The 20,638-nt window shown below is 41.3% G+C and overlaps 1 protein-coding gene across 2 annotated transcripts in view; it reads right to left on the bottom strand.

The window, feature by feature from the left end:
* Positions 1-20,289, bottom strand: part of TAF4 (TATA-box binding protein associated factor 4) — a 39,634-nt gene extending 19,345 nt beyond the window's left edge. The window contains exons 1-2 of one of the 2 annotated variants that reach the window (XR_012838004.1): positions 19,471-19,816; positions 16,453-17,541 (exon numbers count right to left, since the gene is read on the bottom strand). Coding sequence is in view for 1 of the 2 variants with exons in the window: in XM_010302501.2 (XP_010300803.2) it covers positions 16,453-17,541; positions 19,471-19,786 (1,405 nt within the window). In the remaining variant the exon portion in view is untranslated. Of the gene's footprint in view, positions 1-16,452; positions 17,542-19,470 lie in introns of both variants that reach the window. The other variant, XM_010302501.2, reaches the window with a different exon arrangement.
* Positions 20,290-20,638: the final 349 nt, after the last annotated feature.

Raw genomic sequence — 20,638 nt, 5'->3', positions numbered from 1 at the left:
GCTTACAAGAAATTCAAAAACCTCAGTAGTGAGCTTGACCCTGTCAGCTGCTCATTAGAACCATCACTACTTTCTCACCATCAGCCTCACGCTACGGCGAAGGGGCTACTGACAAAAAAACCAGAGAAATTCAGTATTTTAAAGACTAGAGAGTGACCTGCTACTACATCAAGCTCATTCCCACACAAACAGTACTTGGCATCCTCTTCCAATGTGCAAACATAGAATCTTGGGAAATGAACTCATGTTGCCCATTTCTGTCATCCCTCATAATAACCAGCTGAAAAAGTTAAATACTGAATCAGTGGAGATCTTCTGTATTATTATAACTGAAAACATCAGTACAGTGGAAGTCTGATTAGAGGAGCTATTTTCAAGTCAACATCAAATATTAAAGCTTGTCAATTACCATTTAGTTTTTGGCAATTGAAAAGGTCCAATGCAACTATGTAAGCCTGTGCTTTCAGAAGCCCTTAAATGTCACAGAATTATACTGACATTCCATAAGAAACTTTTTTCTTAAAATTCACCATTTTGGGGGTTCCCTAGGATATTCTAGGGCTACCATACCACCCAAATTCTTTTGAGTTATATATTTTTTCCTTCCAGAGGCAACATAACAGATACTAACTCTAGCTTTGTGTTTGGGGAGAGGGGTGTTGTTTTTTAAACTAAAGTGACAAAAGTTATTTTAAAGTGCCAACCCAAAGCAGCTCATGAGAACCTTCACAGCATCAAGCACCAGCACACAGCTCTACGCTACCTGTCCCAGTCTCCAAGCTCAAGAAATGGGTCTGCACTACACATTAGTGTCCTGCAACAGCACAACCACCCTTCAGGACACTGATACTGTCACCTCATTGTTTTGTTCCCCAAAATATGAATGTGAAAAGAAAGAAAAGGGAGATAACTACAAAATGAAGGTTGACTACCCCTGAAGAGTAAGCATAATGTCTGAACAATGAAATATTCTCCCCGAGCTACATGCAAAATTAGAACATGCCTACACATTAACATAGCACAACTGCTGAAACAGACAGTTGAAAAGCATATTAATGTGAGCTTTAGAAAACATATCAAGAAAGTTCAATTTTTGGCAGCAGACAGACAAAACAATCATTTGTAATTCAAACCCTGACTCTAGGCACTATCCTGCTAGATGTCTAACTATGGGAAGTTTGAACCTTCCCTCAAGTATTGAAGTCATATTAAAGAAGTCATTCATACAAAGCTACGTTCATATCTACCCCTTTTTAAATAGTTCTTTTATACTGCACTCATATTTGATATGCAGTTATTTTCAATTTATACAGTTTCTAACATGTCTTTAAGTTAGGGTCTACCACTGATAGATAAATTGCTGTGCACTTAATGGGCTATACACAAACATAAAGACAATTGCAAACATCAGACTAGTCTTGCATAAACTTTAATCATGGTATGATGATACAAGACATTTTACCTGCTTGAAATTGTATCTTGTTAGTATATGGGTGATTTCAGACAAGGTGTAAAAATTCAGATTGTGATGAACTTTGTTATTGAAATTTCTGTGCAGAAATTCACCAGTAATACAGTGTGCGGGCAAGTAATTTTGGACTGAATATTTAACACCTCTCCAGCCTTGTTGAACAGTCTTTAAGAAGGGAGTCGGAGCTCTCTCAGCTTCTCTCCCCCCAGCCCAACTACAGACTCTTTTCCAACCCAATTAGCTAAAAAAGAGACTCACTAACCCAAAACTGTACCCAAGCTGGCATTAAGTAGATTCCCAGTGAAGTTCAGAAAGCCCATTGGAGCTAACTTGATTAAGAATCAAAAATAAAGTCCCATTTGTTTCCCACTTCTAAACAGAGTCCATATAGGACCATAACAGCCCCCTCTCTCCATATGTACATTAACCATCTCTCAGCTGATTCATTCATTGCAAGGAAAAAAAGAGGGGCTGACAGGCACATGTGTAGAAAAAAAAATATCTTCTTTCTCTAATGTTCCAAAACTTGTATTTTAAATATTTAAATACAGGTAAGTATCATAACATCAAACTCCAATGCGTAAGGGTGCAAATGCTGCATGAACCAGATCAGAAATGACTACTAGGTCCTAGAAGACAGCCAGAATTGTACCAAGGTACCTCACTTCTCTAATTAGATTCAGCAACATATTTGAAGTAAGGATGAAAAATATCTCTATTTCAAGTTTACGTTCCATAAATGGATGAATTGCTATTTGAGACCAAACAGCTAATAAAGATCATTGGAAATGTTCAATTAGAAAAAGGTGACAATAAAACTTGGCCATTTTAAACATCTCTTTGCCTTCTTTTTCCTAGAAAGTCTGATCATGTGTACTCTAAAATCATATTCACTATTAAAAATGCAAACATTCAAGCATTCTTTCAAAGTCTCTCATTAAAAAACTAATTAAAATTAATTATCATTTTTGTTAGAAGTTAGAGGCTTAAGACAATCCTGAGAGAGACTCATATTTTAGTTTGAATTAAACAATTCATCATGACTCCAAATGAAGGATTAACAAAATTGAGCTGGATTGCTCCTTATGCCAAAAAGACTTGTGCTCCTGACTGGTACAATGGTCATCTCACGTGTTCTTGTTGTGGAGACCTTCCCAGATCTCTCTTGTTTTGAGAGTGTTTGGATGGAAAAGTTCATTATTATATGATGTAGCTGCATGATTCTACACTGTGTCGTCTTTGCCTCTTGCTATTTGTATTTCCATTTCCTAATGGCATTTCCATTTACAAAGTGTTGTGCTTTGGGTGGTTGGTTTTTGGGGGTTTGGGTTTTTTTTTTTAATTAATAAAACTTGTAAAATCATGCACTGGAATAAAAAGTTAAGAGCTCTGGCCATATGACATGTCAGAAAAACACAAACCAGGGTTTTTACTAATGCCTTCCTCTTCCTTCTTTCTTTGAAACATGGCTGGCTTAGCAAAGACTAAAGAAAACAAAAATCAGAATAATAAAGAAAGGAATAAAAAAATATTTTGTAGCCTTTCAAGACCACTGATTATTTGCGTAGCTACTGAGACATACAGCCTTCTTGCTAGAGAACCTCTACATTCAAAAAACACAAACCGAAAGTTTTTCCTGTTTTGTTACTAGTTTTTGCTGGTAAACCTAGATTAGTAATATTTATAGGAGCTGGACTTCCCAATGACAGAGTTAATTTTCTGCAGATATAGCAGGCATTCAGATTACTGGTCTGAGGAAATACACGGTCCAGCAAATTACCACCTCTGACAACCACACCTAGCAGGTAGCCACTCAAACACCAACATACCCAGGTGTCATCCTCTCAGAATAAATCTCCATTTCTCAGGGACTTGATTCATACAGTAGGTGCCATACTGAAAGACTTCATCTACAGTTAGCAAGCATTTATCATGAGCACCATAAAAAGGTGTGCCCATGCTTGTCACTGGGCATACCAGCGTGCAAGAATGAAACTCTTGCATATCTGTGAAATATAAAACCTACAACGTATCGTATCAGATCACAAGTGACAACATCTCTCTCTCTGATGCAGATACAGAACAGAAGGTTCAAGCTTACAGATTTTGCTCATTACCCACAATGCAGCTCATGGTCTAATCCAGATCAATTCAGAACCATTATTAAGGAACCTAGACTTTTTTAAAGTTGTGAGGTTTTTTTGTTGTGGGCTTTTTTTTGGTTTTTTGTTTGTTTTTTGTTGTTTTTTGGGGTTGTGTGGGGTTTTTTTTGTTTGGTTTTTTTTTTGTAGCTGAGACATGACAGAAGAATTAATGGATGAATGATCTTGAAATTGCATGGAGAATACCCTTTTCCAGTCTCCTGAGAAAATTCTCCTCTTAAAGTAAAAAAGTACCTGAACTTTACAGAGGAAAAAACGTGAGGGTCAGGGAGAACTGTTAGTCAGGAAAGAATCACCTTCAATACACACACATGCTGATGTTCAGAAAGAACATCCAAGCCTGAAAGAATAACTAGAGGATTGATGCTTCTGGTGTAGGAAATCAAAGTCCTTACAAACATCTCTAGAAAAAAAGAGTTATTGATCATAAAGTCCACCAACATCTGACAAATCTTCAAATCCTAACTAGATTTGCCAGAAAAGTTCACTAAGAGGTTATCTTAACGTCAAAGCAGTTTGTGCCTTAAGCTCTCAAGCACATACTCATTTGTGGCAAGAAGCTGCAAACATTTGACATGGCAAAAAAATCTGACAGTAATCATAAGCAGGCTGTGCCATATTAGCAGAAGAAAGCTTTATAACAGTATCCCTTCTGTATTGTCAGAAGAGATTCTGTTGCAACAAAAAGGAAAGGCAGTGTATGTAAGGTTATGCAAGTTGATATTATACACACCACAAAAACCATATAAAGCAAAGGGGATGAGTCAATGCTCTCTAGATGATTGGATCAGGCTATACAGAGACCCTGGAATGAAAAAACCTTTATAAAAGGACAAAGTTTCTAAGATTTTCCTTAAAAGCTAGAAGAATACTGGAAAGACAGCTGGAGAAAGGATAGCTGCCTATACAAACTACAGGAAGAACTTTCAGCTGAAGTGATATATATGACAGGACCTCTTACTGCAGAAAAGGAAATGATAACCAATGCTGTCCAACAATCCACCACTCCTCCTCGTATAACTGACCTGCCTGGAAAACTTCTCACTCTATAGGAATGAAAGACCAAGAAAAGAGGGAAGAACCTATCAAAATCTACTAGTCCACTGCAGCTCCATGAAAATCTGGGTAATTAAGGGAATCTTTCCTAACATGAAACAACTTTTAGCAAATTTAGAATTACTTACATATGTCAAAGAAGAGCATCTGTAATAAACCAGCAGACATGTAGCAGCTCAGGAAGGACAATCTATACACCAACTCATGAGAAACAGTGATTACAAATCAAGATGAATAGCACAGAATTTTAAATAGCAACACAGCTGTGGATTAGATGTTATTGAAGACACATTATTTTGTACCTGATGAGGGATGTGCACCACCACATCAGATGCACTGTCTTAATTTAGGTGCTCAAAATCTCAGGTGATCTGTGCTGCACTACAAATCCAGAAAAAACTTTTACTTGAACTTTCTTGCCAAAGACTTTGATACCATCACTGATCCAGGCACTTTACTTTCATGAACAACTGTGGTTGGTTTGTGACTTCTATGAAGGCATCTTAGCTCTGCCAGGATAACCACAGTGCAGGTATCAGCTCCTGCAAACCCACTAGCTGAAAATGAACCCACCACTATCTGTGACTTCACCTGCTCCAGAAGTGCTTGCACTGTACTGGCATAGATGAGGTCAGCCTGTACAAACATGAGTTAGTAGTAGATACGTTCCCTGCCGAGTTGCAGGTCTACAGGCCATAAAACTGCCAGGCAGCGATAGAGCTGTCCAGCACGCTAGAGCAACCTGAGATACTGTACCAGATTCCCTCACATCCTGTTTCAGAGTAATGGGCACCCTAAAGCAACGAACGCTGAGGTTTTGCACACAATTGTATGGAGAGTACACACACACACTGTGCCGAACACATCTGAAAGGTGCCTGTTCAACATTCAGCACCTGTTGTGCTTACAGTGAGCTACAACTTGGCATAAAAAGACATGACTGTCAGGTGTTACTTCAGAGCATCTCTAATACAAAACACTCGGAGTCTCTCCTGACAGGCACTAAACATTGCACCATCATGAAGACTGGCATGGCACAGGATTTTTGGATAAGAACTTACTACGGAGCTACAAAAGCACATCACTCCTTTAACTTTTCAACTCACATCGTTCTGGAATAAAGCCAATTTTTACCCAGATACAATGCCTAAAAGTTTTGGTACAAGATTAGTTTACTACAGCACTCCACTCGCCTGTCATCACTCTCCCCACATGCCCAATCTGCACACACAGATCACAGATCATAACTAACGGTTATGGTCTGTGAAATACTAATTCTTGAATGGCTGGTTTACGATTATTGCCAACATAGATGAAAGATACATTCTCAAAAATCATCAAGAATCCTGACTGCAGTGCACAGAAAATGTATTTTGTAGAGACCAAGTACACAACTTCACATTACAAAAAACTGCTTTTGTTTTTCTTACTAAAGAGTCAAAAGACAATAGAAACTCAACTTCATAGTAAAAGCTTTTGCTTACTCTTACTATGCAAGAATTCAGTTTCAAACTACAGAACTCTACTGTGTAAAAGGGGAAAAAGTAAATCATTTGTAAAGTATTGATTCACAAGTCCTTTAAGAATATAGTTAAAGGAATAATGTCATGCTGGAGTGCCAAAAAGCCACTGCATTTAACAGTGATCCCATATGGAAAAAATCTTACCTGCTCAGTTGAAAAGGTGTGTAAGAAGTGTTCTGGGAAATATGTCATTTTATATAGCAACAATTGACAAGCGCTTCAACAACAATGTGACTTGAAACTATTTTGACTTTTCTGGAAAGCTATATTCCTTGAAAGTGTGTTAACATTCCTTTCTAGTCAAGCATACAAAGCCAAAACACCAGAGTGCTCTGTCAAACTGCAACCCAACCATCATACAAAATCTGCCTTTAGCCTGATGCAGAAAGAACTAAGAAAAACACTACCAAGAGCTAAACAAATTCCTTTAATTATTGATCTCAAAGTGATTCAGATTTAGCTCTGCCATTAATTTCAATATACTTACATCACACAACAATGCAGTTATACCAATACTGATTTGGTTTTGAGAAAGAAAGGCACAAAATAAAGTGTCAGTAATTCTTTTGATCTGTTATTCTAAATAGGAGATTTTAAAACTCAACTAGTCTTCGCTTCTGGCAAACAGTTTGTCTATACCAAAGCACATCAACATTAGTGCTGTTGAAGCACCTGATGAAATGGGCAAGCTACTTTGCATTTACCACAGTCTGCACACAGATACTTAATGAGTAATGCATTAAATCCATGTTATCTTCCTTCAAAAAGCAACACCCTAAAACAATTAAGTACATGAAAATCCATTAAAAAACACATTTCTTAAATTTGTCCTCACTGTGAATGCCCTACTCTAGATATATATCCTTTGTAATTTTAGCAGTGACAAAAACCCTTTGCTGATGTCACCTTTTCACCCGGAGCTGTGGAGACCCGACGTTAAACAGTTCCACTGACTGACGGCTACCCAGGGCAGCCTCAGTGGAAACATTCCCTTCAAACCCTCCTCTGCAGAAACAGCCTGCGATTTTATGGCTCTCTCACTGCCTATACAGAAGTTATGCTGCTTTGAGAATATGCCAAACACTATGCCTATGAGTTCAAATACAAACTATCAATGTGGACATGATATTACATGTCATTTGGCTGACAGCAACACTTATTAAATAGCACTGCTTTTTCAGTTAGTCTGAACACAGAAGTAAAAGTATTTTCACACCTGTAAGCTTGAATTCAGAACACTTTTAAACAAAATCAAGTCTAGTTTTGATTTTTACTAACCATCAAATGCACAGTCCTGAGTAATGACTAAGCTTAATGACTGGGTATGACTAACACTTATAAATAATTAGTGCCTTCTCTCCCCCTCCCCCAAGGAGGATAAGGAAGGAAAGAAAACAAAATGATACACTGGAAAAAAAGGAAGAATGAAAGGAAATAAGAGGGTGAAGTTCATAGCTCTTCTTCCAGTCCACCCTTAATACTACTGCAAATGTGACTGCACATATGTTTATTAAAAACTAATGGCTTCCCATGCTTTTCTACAAACTACTTCACAGTTTAGCCACTCTCAGCCTTCCTACCCCAGATTTTCTTCCAACCTCCTCCACTGACCCCAGAGCAAACACTCTCCTGGTCACCTCCATTGACTCTGTTGCCACAGATGCTGCAATTCCTCAGTGTTACTCCTTGGAGTTGGTACTTCTGACTCATGTGAGTACAACTGGTCCCACTCGCCACACCACCACTCAGGCTGAATGCACCCGATGTTATTACATTCCGACAGAGGCACTAAATCTAACCCTCCCTTACAGAAATATTTGACTAATAAGCTGAAGGAAGGTGTGAAGACAGCTTACTACAGCCTTGCTGCCCCTTCAAACCATTTAAGAAAGACTAGAGCATGGCACCACACCTCATTGCTTAGTTTTTGTTTATACTCTGATATCTAGAGCACACATTTTTCAACTGACTGGCTGGACAGTCTATCCAGCATGTGCTTTATTCTGTACAAAAGTACTGTGATGGCTTTTAACAATTCAACTACTCTCAGAAGCATACATTAATCAAGTTATAATGGTAAGTTAGACCATTTTTACCAGAGAGACTTACTTGATTCAAGACAAATCTTAGAACTGTCAGGCTATCCCTGCAGAGTAATATTACATACAAGTTTTGTTACTAGTTGTCTAGGTACTGGTTACAATGTGTTACTGGGAAAAAAAAAATTAGTAATGCATTCTAAGGAAAAAAGCACCAAAATCAAAAGATGCATGGTGTTAACAATTTACAGTTCTAATTTATAGAGAGTTCTATGCTGACAAGAAGTTACTCATTTTTTATCAATGTACTTTTCCAAATCCCACAAAAAGAGCTTGGTAACTGATTTGAACCTTGCACTAAATCCTGTACAAATACACAGTAAAAAGACTGTCCTTGCGTAAAAGGACTTATAAACTATGCACTTTGCTGAGAATCAGCCTCTTATGTTCAAAGTGTAACTTTCTGATCACTGGTAATACAAGTACAGAAACTCATCTTTTAAAAATGTTATTAAATGCCTGACAACAGTTACAGAGCCAAAGATTATGTACATTTGTACAATGCCTTAAGACAGCTCTACTGAGGTGCTGAACTCTGCCTATACAGATCTCACTGCAGAAACAGGATGCAGCTGTATCAACTCCTTATGATTATCACCTCTTTCTTGAGTATTGATGATCTATTCCATTATATAGTGACGATAAGGTTTTGTTCTTACAAAAAATATTCTATATTTTTAAAACCCTTACAGGCATAAATAAGGCCTCAAGGACAATTATTTCAGTTTACATTAAATATTACACTAAAGACACCTGAAGAAAACTACTCCAAGACAGGAGGCCTTGTGGTAAAAAATTGGCTCTCAGTTCCTTGAGACACCTGTACCTCCAGAAAACAACCAGCATTTCTGGAAGGAAATTACCACAGATTAGAACCAAGGTAAAAATTTCCAGATTAAACTGAGGTAAAACTGTCCTAAAAGGCTTTAAAAACAAACAAACAAAAAACTAAAAAATTAATTTACTCTATTCATGTGCCCATGGTCTCAATGAAAAAAAAGTCTCATCTAATTTGAAATATGAGTGATCACAGAGTCTCAACACCTGTTTAATTACAGCCTGGTTTGTGCACAGCTTTTATGCTTCTCTCAACATTTGAGCTGGAAATGGGACCATTTTGCCACAATAATTTAGTAGTACGTTCTCCAGTGTGGACACAACCATATCGTTGTAAAAGATGCTTATTGTATAAGCTACCTTCCTTACTACTTTCAAGAAACCTGTATCAGTATAAATACACTACAACTTCTTGCATTTAGGCGAGACCTTAATTAGTTTAAAGCCAAATTCAAGTTAATGCATTAACAACTTATAACAAACCAAAACCAAAGCCTGAACATCCCCACAGCCACTGTCTCTGTAAAACAATTCTGTGCAACCTGTCAAAGGGATAGAGACGTACCAAGGCTTCGGTCCCAGAAAAGCACAAGGGAAACTTCAGCAACGTTCACAGATCACACGACTATTTGTACACAGGAACGTCCCTGTGGCCGTGCACAGAAAAAGCCCTTTGTGAGTGCCATATACTGTCTCTAGAGTTTGGCCTTCCTTCACATACAGCTTTACAGTCATAATACAACTGAAATAGCTGTCCACTAAGTACCACTAAAAATTCCTTTCTACCATTGTCTTCAGCTGTAAGAAACCCAATTTTCAAATTTCTTTTTTCATGCCACTACCTCTTCAAATCTTCTTTCACAAGAGATAATATGCCTAACAAAGTTGAACTTGCTAACACTTACTGTCTTCCATCTGGCAAAAGTCGTCTTTCTAACATCAAGCAATGGCATGAAATTCAAGGAGCAGATTCAGACAGATAAATGGAGTTATAAACATTCATATAGTTTCAACCCAGAGAACAATCCTGACAAGAGTAGTTATTTTCAGGTAAAAACACTAATTTCAAGTATTTCTGGCGAAAACTGTGTATACTAACAAATAAAACGTTTAACATGCTGCGTTCTTAAGTGAGTCCTATGTCTAGCTCCTACCAAGCAGACTCCTAGTATTCGATCAGAGTTTTTATGAGAACAGAAAACAAGCTTTCCACAAGCCAATCTCTTCTCTTTGCTAAAAGCCACTCAGGCTAATATCAATATTTTTAACTGTGTTCCTGAACTACTTCATACATTTTTTTAGGATTCTATTTACATATCATTTCCCAAAACAGAGAAGACAAATAGTAGTAAGAGTTTTCATACATCAAAACACTTCAATTGAAGAGAATCTGTGGTACCCACTAATTTGTATCTAATCAGTGCCCAAAACTGTTGCATTTTCATCTCAGATTGCTAACTTAGCTGCAGCATCCTTTGTTAGTACGTGATTCAAGTCCTGGGCAGCATCCAAATTTGTGGTCCCCAAACCAAGACACTGCATTTTAGAAGTAACCCACATAGAACTTCCAGAGATGGAAAACTCGTTTAGCTCACTGAACACAGAAACATCATGTAACTTCTGGAGTAGCAGAGTGCAAAATGGCTCAAAAGAAATAAATCATTCACTTCTGGTCACTGACTAACCACCTTGATTATAAGCCTAGTAATAAAAAAAAAAAAAAAAAAAATCCCAGAAAGACCACAATTTAAACTGTAGATAGGTATATGAACCAAATCCATACATGCTCTTCCAAAGGCTTTTGGGAACAACCATATTTTCCATAACAGAACCAAACAACATGTAGTCAAAGTTAATAGCTTTCCTAGCTTAACGGAATCACAATTATGTTCCCGTTAGATCCCATCACTTCAAGAGACACCCTTATCAGATGTGCAAAACGCAGCATTGGTTTGCCTCATGGCACTCATTTTAACAACACAAAAAAATCCTACTGCCCAGCTCTCTGAGTCTTAAGTTCTTTGGGGTACAAAGCTAAGCATGCAGGATTCCTTGATTATGAAAGTTGCAATAAGAACAAACACAACTTTCAGTCTGGTGACATATGGTAGATCTGATGTAGCAGATTTCAAATAAAGCAGAACGTTCCTTTTGCTGATGCATGATTTGAACAAAATCCACCTCTCACCCAGAAGAGTTCTGCAGAAGAGATCCACAGTTATCTTTCAGAAAGAGAGATACCACATTATGCGCCAAGTATAGGACTCCCAAGCTCTAATCTTGGCAAAATATCGATTCCCTCATGGCCTTGGGCAAGTCAGAACTTCTCTAACTTGCTCTTTCCTCCAGCTCTAAAGCAGTGTTCATACTACTTTATTTACCAACCATGCAGGCGTGTTGCAAGGATTAAGTTTTGTAAAATGCTTTGAAAGTAAAACAGACTATAAGTACTATAAGAAGCTCCTATTATCATTGTGCATTACAGACATTATTTGTAACAAAATACAGCGATGCCAACACAGTTAACAGGCATAATATTGGCAGCACATGCAACATACAGGGAAACTATAATCAGGATATGTTTGAACTCGCTTGCTAGTCAGTGAGAAATAGAAACAACGACATTCCACTACTTCATAGTATTTCTTGCGTTATGGAAGTCTGTAGATTCCCTCATGTACTTATATTCCTAGTTACTTTAGGCACTTCTGGGGTACCTGTTTCAAGAATGCTGCATTCAGTATGAGAAAATAACACAAATTGTTTTACGATGAAAAGATCGTCTCATTCTTCTCAGCCTGCCACCTTTCTCCCTTTTCCATCTACTCTCTTTTGCCCGACAGCCTAGTACCCCAACTCCTTACTGAAGGAAACTCAGCTACTCCTGTGGCAGTTATTTTTCAGTGATTCCAGCTCCAAAAAGTGTGACTGCTCAAGTCAAAAGGACCTGAACCCATGCTTTAAATTAAGCATGTGTTTAGGTAGGTTTCCCATCCTAAAGCCAATCAAGGCCTAAGTTAGAATCATTCTTGGATAGCTAACACAAGCTAAAAATCATTGGTTTCCACAAAAGTTAAGCTTCCATTTAACACGACCTGAAGTTGCCAGTCTCTAAGGCTGTGAAGAAAACCTTGAACGTGCAAACAGATGTAGTCCACCTTCCAGGGTCTGCAGATGTGTAGCACCAATGTTCTTCCAGGTACCCTTTGCTTCTAGAAAGCACCAACAGTAAATTTAAACCAACTGTCAGTACTGTTCAGAACTCTGGAACATTCCATTTTAAAATATCTCCATCAGTTCAACAGTTGGGAAACGGCCCATCCTGTAGTCACCACAGAAATGGCAAGAGATGCCCTCCAGAAAGCAAGCAATGAAGTCTAGTCTCAACCCCTATCATCAGCTACTGACAGATCTGAGTTTTGTGAAAGTAATAGAAGTTTTATTATTAGATACAAAGCAAAACAAACCTGCGACAGTAGTTCTACTACGGCTGTACAACTGCATTACTGCTAATGAGAATATTGGTCATGATCACAGAAGTAAAAAAATTACATAAACTATCCTATCTGCTACCTTCAAACAGGACAGAGTCACAGAATCTTATTTATTCAGGAAAAAAGAAAAAACTAGTCTTTAGGATCAAGCCAGCAAATTTTCATAAGTACTAACATTCATTCAGAAGGTAAAAGAAAAGAGGGAGTTGGGGGAAGCAAAGGTTTCTAGATTTCAGTTTCACCTAAGCTAGTAGGGAAAACCGCCCAGACCTACCAGCTCTATGTTGTTTTTGCTATATACCTACAGCACTCTCTCCAATCTGTTCCTTTCTTTAAGCAGGCACCTTAAAAGCTTATTATGAGATGCTTGTACAGAAAAATAAAGCAGAAGAACAACAACATAAAGCATCTGCAAGAACAGAAACTAAATCTTTGAACCCTCAAGTTGGCAATGCTGCTAAAGTAAGCATAAGCTCATAGATGTTGGGTTTGAAATTATATTGCAGCACTGCTACAGAAGATAGCATTTTGAAAAGTGATTTTGAAGTACAAAAGTTCTGTCATTTTACAAGATGAATCTACCATGTGTCAGCAATGACCTCTAAACACTTTATGAACTCTTACACTGCAAGAGACTAATCTTAGGGCGTAATCTCAGTTACACTTTTCTGCAGACTTTTCTGAGCATCTGTTAACAGCAGAACACTGACTTAATGCTTTAACAAACTCACCAATTTTCCTACCACTTACCATATTATTGTATACAACACAACACATTTCAATTATTGCTTGAAGTACTCTGAAACAAATAACTTCATACCACTTATTTTCAGTCACAGTTTCAAAAGATGTTGCATCTTCAAAGCAGCATTGTATACAGAGAAACTTGTGTTCCCACCCCCTAGAAAATTTTCTGACAATATTTTCATGTCTTTGCTAAGAAGCTATAAATAAGGTTATTTTTGGACCTTCATTACCCGGATCCATCCAGTTGGACCAAAGTTCCAAACACAGGCTCCTGAAGAAAAGACTAAGCGCAATAGTCCTCTTCCTCAAAGATGTCAGAAGTAGAAAACCATTATTAATGCACAGATTCTCTCAACAGTCCAGTTTCTTTGAGAAGCAATATACCAGAATCCAGTAAGGTCGCAACAACTACGGCCCATTAGCTCTTCAAACATCTCTAATTTGGTCAGTCAACGTTTGTTGCACAATCGCCTTGATGCAATACAAAGCATTATTCTAAAAGTAATATATTTTAAAGAGCATTGATCAAGCTTTTGTTCTCTTAAAAAGACTATGTGGAAAATTTGAAACCTGTCAAGGTTTCTAATTTTCAAGTCCCAGGTTAATAACACTTCCTGGCATTTTATATTCTGCTTTCCATACATGTGAAACTATAACTGTATTTTGGAGAGTTAGAAACAGTAATTCAGGGTAAGAAAGTAACCATAAAACATGTGCTGCTTATTGGTCAAATCTTCCATAAAAATTTTCTAAGTGTTTGTAAATCCTGGTGTGAAAAGCAACATGTGCAGTGTATGAACTCAAGCTATTTCATGCACTAAGTCTTACAAACTCTTAGCAGCACACACTACTAACTTTTAAAAACAAACTTGTGCATGCAAATTTGATGCATACAATAGATGCACAGTATACAAGCACTGCAGGTGCAGCTTCATACTACCACACTGCCTTTAAAAATCTTGTCTATGACACTGTAATTTGAAATACAATTTCAAAAGCACAGTCATTTATTGTCCTTTCACTATGAATGTATATGCACTCTACTAAAGATTAAAGCAGTTGCATGTGGCTAGACTTTCAGAGGTGCTTAGCCCTTGCACCTGTGAGATGTTTGTAAGAGCTCAACATCCATCAGTTCTTAACAGTTCTGTAAGAAATGCTTTATGCAAAACATTTTCAAAGTTGGCTACTTTCGCAAGGTATAAAAATGTAAACCAAAGCAATTTAAAAAAAAATAAATCTGTTCCACTAAAAAAATCCTTCCCAATATTAAGTTTGTCTCATCATGCAAGAACCTAATTTCCAATTTCTACGCATTCAGTCATGTATACTTGCTTATTTTAAGAGTCATGCTATTCTTTTGAAGTTATAAATATTTTTTAAAGTGTAGCACAGACAAGAAAAGTGCTTAATAAAAAACCTCAAGTGTTTAGAACCTATATTGTTTTACTTTGATCTATTGAGACCTCCAAAGATGCAATTTATGGTCCAATTATGCTTAAGGACTGGCAACACTGCTTCTAGGAGTAACACATTTCAGTATGCTATGGCAGTTTGCAAACATCAGCTACCTGGAAAAAAGGTCCCACTGGACTCAACAGTATTCTTTTTCCCATCATCAGGTTTATAATGTAGTATTAGTGAAAATGTGGGTATACATGGCAATAGACTGTAAACCTGAAAAATCCTTTGATACCCTGTGGCAATAAATAAATAAATAAGGCTTTTCCAGCCTATCAATTTACCAGCTTCAAATTAAGCACTGGGATTTCAAGGTCCAAGTTTTACTGCTAGTTTTTAAATTACCAGCATGTAATTCAAATTACTCATATAGGGAATAATCTTCTATTAAAAAAAAAAAGTGCATTTATGCCAATTAGAATTTAAGATACACAGAAAGTTTGACAGACTTCATCAAACTGCATGGCATCACATACCATAAATAGCAGATCACACAAAAAGATGGTGTGCAGTAACATAGTATGGTTTCTGGTCTACCTTATATGACAGGTGTATTGCTTTAAGGTTCGTTAGGAGTTTCAATAGATGTATTTTTACTAAGACCAATTGAAATAGATAATACACAACCACCACTGATTTCATCCGGTACTAGTAGTAAAATTTAATTAGTTGTTCTTTGTGTACTGCCCTAAAAAACAGTGAATAGTAAAAATACAGCTATTACTATATATTATTAAAAAGACAGGAAACTGTGTAGGTTCACACAGGTATTTTCAGTCAAAAATGAAACTGGATACAAGTACAAGCCTGGTTCAAAATAATAGAAAATACATAAACTTAAATCTCCAGATCTAGGATATTTAAGGAGGGACAGAACAGTTCTCAGAAAAGAAATGCTTCTCATCCTGCTTTTTACTCACCCACTGAGTTCAGGACTAGATTCCTTGTCCAGAGATGCTCAGCACTAAGCATGAGACTAGCTACTACAAAAGCTGCAACCCTAGACACAACAGGGTGAGGTAAGGACATAGGAAGACTGCCTTTTGTATCACAACTCCAGTGACTAAAAAGATCATTATAAGCTTCATATCTGTGAGATTTTAAGTCGGACTTTGAAGGTATTTAAAGCAAAAGAAGGTAGTTTTCTTGTGTTGTATCTGTTGCTTCTCTATTCATGAGTGCTCTGTGGTGTTGGGGGCATGCAGGGACAGAGAGGGAACTGAACAGCATGCAAAGGTTATATGAACTACTGGCAAAACCACCTTAAGAGTCAAAATGCCTTATGTGAAAAGGAAATAGCAACATTTCATTTGATAATACTCCATTGTCATGCTTTGGCAGTTTGCAGCTTCATCTACACTCACATTGTAACAAAGATACCAGGCAGAATTATTTTCTAATTATTACTGCTGAAAAGACTTTCTGGTCACCCAAAAATCATACGCTAAGTAGTGGAATGCTACTATTCTACTACTCAAAATCAGATGATTCTCATTGCCTCTTCCACAATTCATAATTAAACAACAAGAAGTCTAATTTGGATACCTTCCTTCCTGCCAAAAAGACATTTCCAAAATAAAACCCCTCAATCCTCTTACTTACCTGGCGGTAACTGAAAATTCTGAATGTTTGTTGGATTCTGAGGTGGCTGAGGCAAACGAGGTGCTAAAACTGTAGGAGTCAAAGTTGCTCTGATTCCACTTGTAGTTGCTGTTGGAGTCCTCGGCAGACTTTGTGCCACTGTATTGGCAGTGCCTTTAGCCATTCCCGTGGGGGTGCCAGGAGCTGTAGGAGGTATCCCACCAGGATTGGGAGCAACATTGGAGAGCCCAGCTTGCATAGTTTGCCCAATAATCATGTTACCCCCTGTAGTACTGGGCTGGCCACCAGTAGCCAGCGTCTGCTGTTGGGATACTGCCTGGACTATAGTTTTAGGAGACTCGGATTTGATGACCTGTGTGGCGGGAGCCGCTGGCACAGTGGAACCAGACTGGCTGTTCACAAGCGATGTCTGGAGGGAAACTCCAGATCCCACAGTGGCTGTAGCAACAGCAGGAAAACTCCCCACACTGATGGTTGAATTGATCACAGTATTGCTCCCATTTTGAGTGGCTGCACCAGCTGCAGCTACTGCGGGTCCTGCTGTGTGAATCGGTGGCCTCACAAGCGTTACCGTAGGCGACCCAGTTCCGATGCTCGGTGGTGGCTGTGAGGAGATAACTGTGGGTGAGGAGGAAGATGCAGAGGACACAGCAGTATTAAGGAAAGAAGCCTGGATAACAGTGTTGGAAGCTGATGGCAAAACAGCATTAACAGTATTTCCTTTCCCCACAGATCCAGGTCCATTGTTAACAAGAGGGGCAACAGCAGGTGCAGAAGCGGGGTTCGCAGTCACAGGAGTCCCAGAGAAAGCAGCACTTCCTGTGTGGTGAGAGTTCATCACCACATTACTCCCATTCAAAGTTTGCACTGTTGTGGTCCCAATCTTGCCATTCCGTGTGGACAAGGCCGTTGCCATGGTGCTGATAACCACCGATTTGCCCTGACTGAGGGTCCCTGGAGCAGCAGTGACTTCCGATCCTCCTGCTGCTGCAGTGGTGGTGCTGGTGCTCGTTGCGGTGGCTCCATCCAGAGCTGAAGTCTGGGACCTGGTGTTATGATTAATAACGCCCCCTTGCACTCCTCCTGCTCCTGCAAAATAACAACAAGGTTAAACAGAGAGAATGAGCAAGACGAGAAGTCCAGCGAAGACAGAACGTTCTCCCTCATCACGAAGTCTTCTCCATCTCCCAGGCTGCCTGCCTGGAACCAAAAAAACATGACAGAACGCAAACCGAGGATAGCTTGGAAGATGTTATCTTGAAGCCTCCAATTTCCAACCCAAAAGTGACAGATTCGATATTAATTTTAACATCCCTGCTTTCAACACTACAGTAAGACTAAATAGGGAAAACAGATTTGATATGAAACAAGGGAAGGGAGGAGGAAGATCACCTTAGACCTCTTCCCCATTCTAGAGCCTGAAATCACATTTAGAAACAGGACTGCAACTGCAAGAAGGGAAAAATGGCAATGGAAGACATGTTAATAAGGCATATTCCATATGCCCAGCACACGTTACTCTGTAGAAGATGAAAGGATTAGAGGGTAAGTCAGTTATATCAGGAGGCTCAACAACAGCAAAATATGAAAAAGTGAAAGAAAAACTTCAGCCTGGCAAGATAAGAAGTACTGCAAGGCCTGGAGTAGGTTACCAGAAGATCCTTCCACTTTATTATAGAATCTGAAGTTCCCTCAACCAGAGATAGTCAAAAATAAATAAATAAAAAGCAAAGCTGGTTTTGAGAAGAGACAAGATGATGTAGCTTCTTGTCCTGAATAATCCTCCATGCCCCTTGACAAGGCCTGGTGTTATCACAAGTACAATCACACACAGTCCAGGTCCAGGCCCTAAGGAGACAGAAATGGTAAAAGAATAGTGACAGAGACCGAGATGCATGTTATAAGGGTTAAGGAGATCCTCCTAGAAGACCTTCATTAATCATGACAGAAGGTCTGTAATATCTTCTCATACTTCAGCAACAGAAAAGAAAGAAAAAAAAAAGGGGGGGAGGGGAGGAATTGCAGAGAGATTCTGGGGAGACATTTTTTTTTAATTCCCCTGAAAACCAGCTTCCCTCCATTCCCATGTAGTTAGCCCTTCGTCCCAGCCTTTACGCTGTCCCTCTACAATCTTCACAACACGAAGAGGGAGAATATTCCCAGGTAGCTACGGAGGGCGGGTGGGTGAAAGACATTGTACAAGGTGGGGTGTTGTGGCCTGAATTCCCCCCCTTCCTGGGACCTGGTGTTGTGACAACACCCCCTTGAGGGCAGAGGAGGAATGAGAGGTGGTGAATGCCCCCTCCAAGCCCCTGGAACAAGGGAGGGGGTGGGGGAGGAATATCCAGGCAGGCAGATATGGGGGGGAAGCATTTTGAGGGACTTCCTCCCCTTGAAATCCCCCCTCGCTTCCTCCTCTACAGGAAATAGGTGTCATGATTAATAACACCCCCTTGCACTTCAGCAACAGAGAAGGGGGAGGGGAAGGAGCATTTACACAGACAGCTAAGGCGGCATTATCAAGAGGGAATCCCCCCATAACCTCCACCCCTGGAAAGGGAAGGGGAGCAGTCACAGACGGCATGGGAGGCACAGCCATTACCGAGGGGGTGGGCTCTGCCTCCCTCAACCCCCGAGATTAAGAGAGCCCTTTTACACTCCAGCAACAAGGGCAGGAAAAGAAGAGGGGACCGGCAGAGTCACGGACGGGCACTGCCGGCTTATTCTGCGGGGAGGCTGCCCCCACACATGATAAAACACCCTCTAGTAAGCAGAAGCGAGGAGGGAAAATAAAGGGGAGGGAGCAGAGGCGCGGATACACACCGAGGGAGCATGATGAGGGGAGGCTCTCCCCTATATGATCGATACCACCCTTTGCACTCCCGCTCCTGCCACAACGAGAAGGAGGAGAGAGGGAAAAGGGGGGAAAGCAGTGAGGGAAGGAGGCAGCCGGAGCTGGGGAGTGGGGGGAGGGGAGGGCCCCTCTCCCTCAGAGCCCCCCACCCCTGCCCATGTTACCTGCTTTTGTGATCTCTGGGGCACTCAGTCCCATCTTGCTGCTGCTGCTGCTCTCTGTTTGGGCATTAGCATTGCCTCCTACTACTACTCCTCCAGGGCTAGGGCTAGGGCTGCTGCTGCTACTGCTGCTGCTCACAACATGGTTCCCCAGCAGCCCCCCAGCGGCCCTCAGGGGCTCCTGCGCCTTGTGGTGCTGGTGGTGGTGGCCGGAGGCCGCCAGCTGGGACTCCAGGGAGCCCACCAGGTCGCTCACCACCTTCTCATCCACCTCCGTGTTCAGGAAAACCTCATCCAGCAGATCCGAGCCCGCCGCCATCTTTTTTTTGGAGGGTTCCTGTGAGCTGCTCCCTCCTCCCCCCCCTCCCCTTTCACTCCTCCCTCCCTCCCCCCACCCCACACACACACATTCGGCCTCCCCAGCGCGCAGGCGCGCGCGCCCTGCCTCACATCACCGGCCGGAGAGGGATTCCGCCCGCCGCTGATTGGCCGCCGGCCGCCCATAAAAACCGGGGCAAATGGCTGCGGCGGTTTAGTTAGGAGTCGGGCGGCAGCGGCCCGGCGGTACCGCGGAGGCCGGGGGGCGGGCGAGGGAGCGAGGAAGGCGGGCGGGCACGCAGCGTGGGGCGGCGGGCCGCGGCCGTAGGCGCGGGTGAGGTTGTGGCCGTGCGGGCCGCCGGCGGAGCGGCGGGGGCGGCCGCGGCTCTTTGTCTGCCTCGGCCCAAAATGGCTGCATGTTTCCCTGCTGCTCCCTGTGTCCGGGTCTCCCCCGCCGGCCCGAGTCTGAAGGGCGCCCCACACCTGTGCCAGCTGCGTGTAACTGATCCACCGGCAGCGGACGGGGGGGGGCAGAGGGCGGGCGGCCGGGCCCCACGCCCAGCCCCGGGCGGGGGCAGCGGGCGAGGAGGAGCGCGCCGGCCCCCGCGCCTCCCTCCGCCGCTGGCAGAGGCGGGCTGCCCGCCCAGGTGGCGGGGAGGGGGGGTTGCAGCCCCTCGGTGCGGCCGCGGCGGGCAGCTGCTCCGGCGGTCCGGGCCGCGGGGGCGGGCGCCGCTGCCGCCGTGTGCCAGGCGCGGTCTCCGCAGGCTTCCCTCCGCGGCCTGAGCAGCCTGACTCAGCACGCCGGACCGCGCGGGGCCCGCGGCGGAGGGGCTGGGGCGAGCCCCGGGAAAAC

The sequence above is a fragment of the Balearica regulorum genome, chromosome 16 (genome assembly GCF_011004875.1).
Source record: "Balearica regulorum gibbericeps isolate bBalReg1 chromosome 16, bBalReg1.pri, whole genome shotgun sequence".
NCBI lineage: Eukaryota > Metazoa > Chordata > Aves > Gruiformes > Gruidae > Balearica > Balearica regulorum.
Note: the sequence above shows the minus strand (reverse complement) of the source record. Positions and strands in the feature narration are given on the sequence as shown.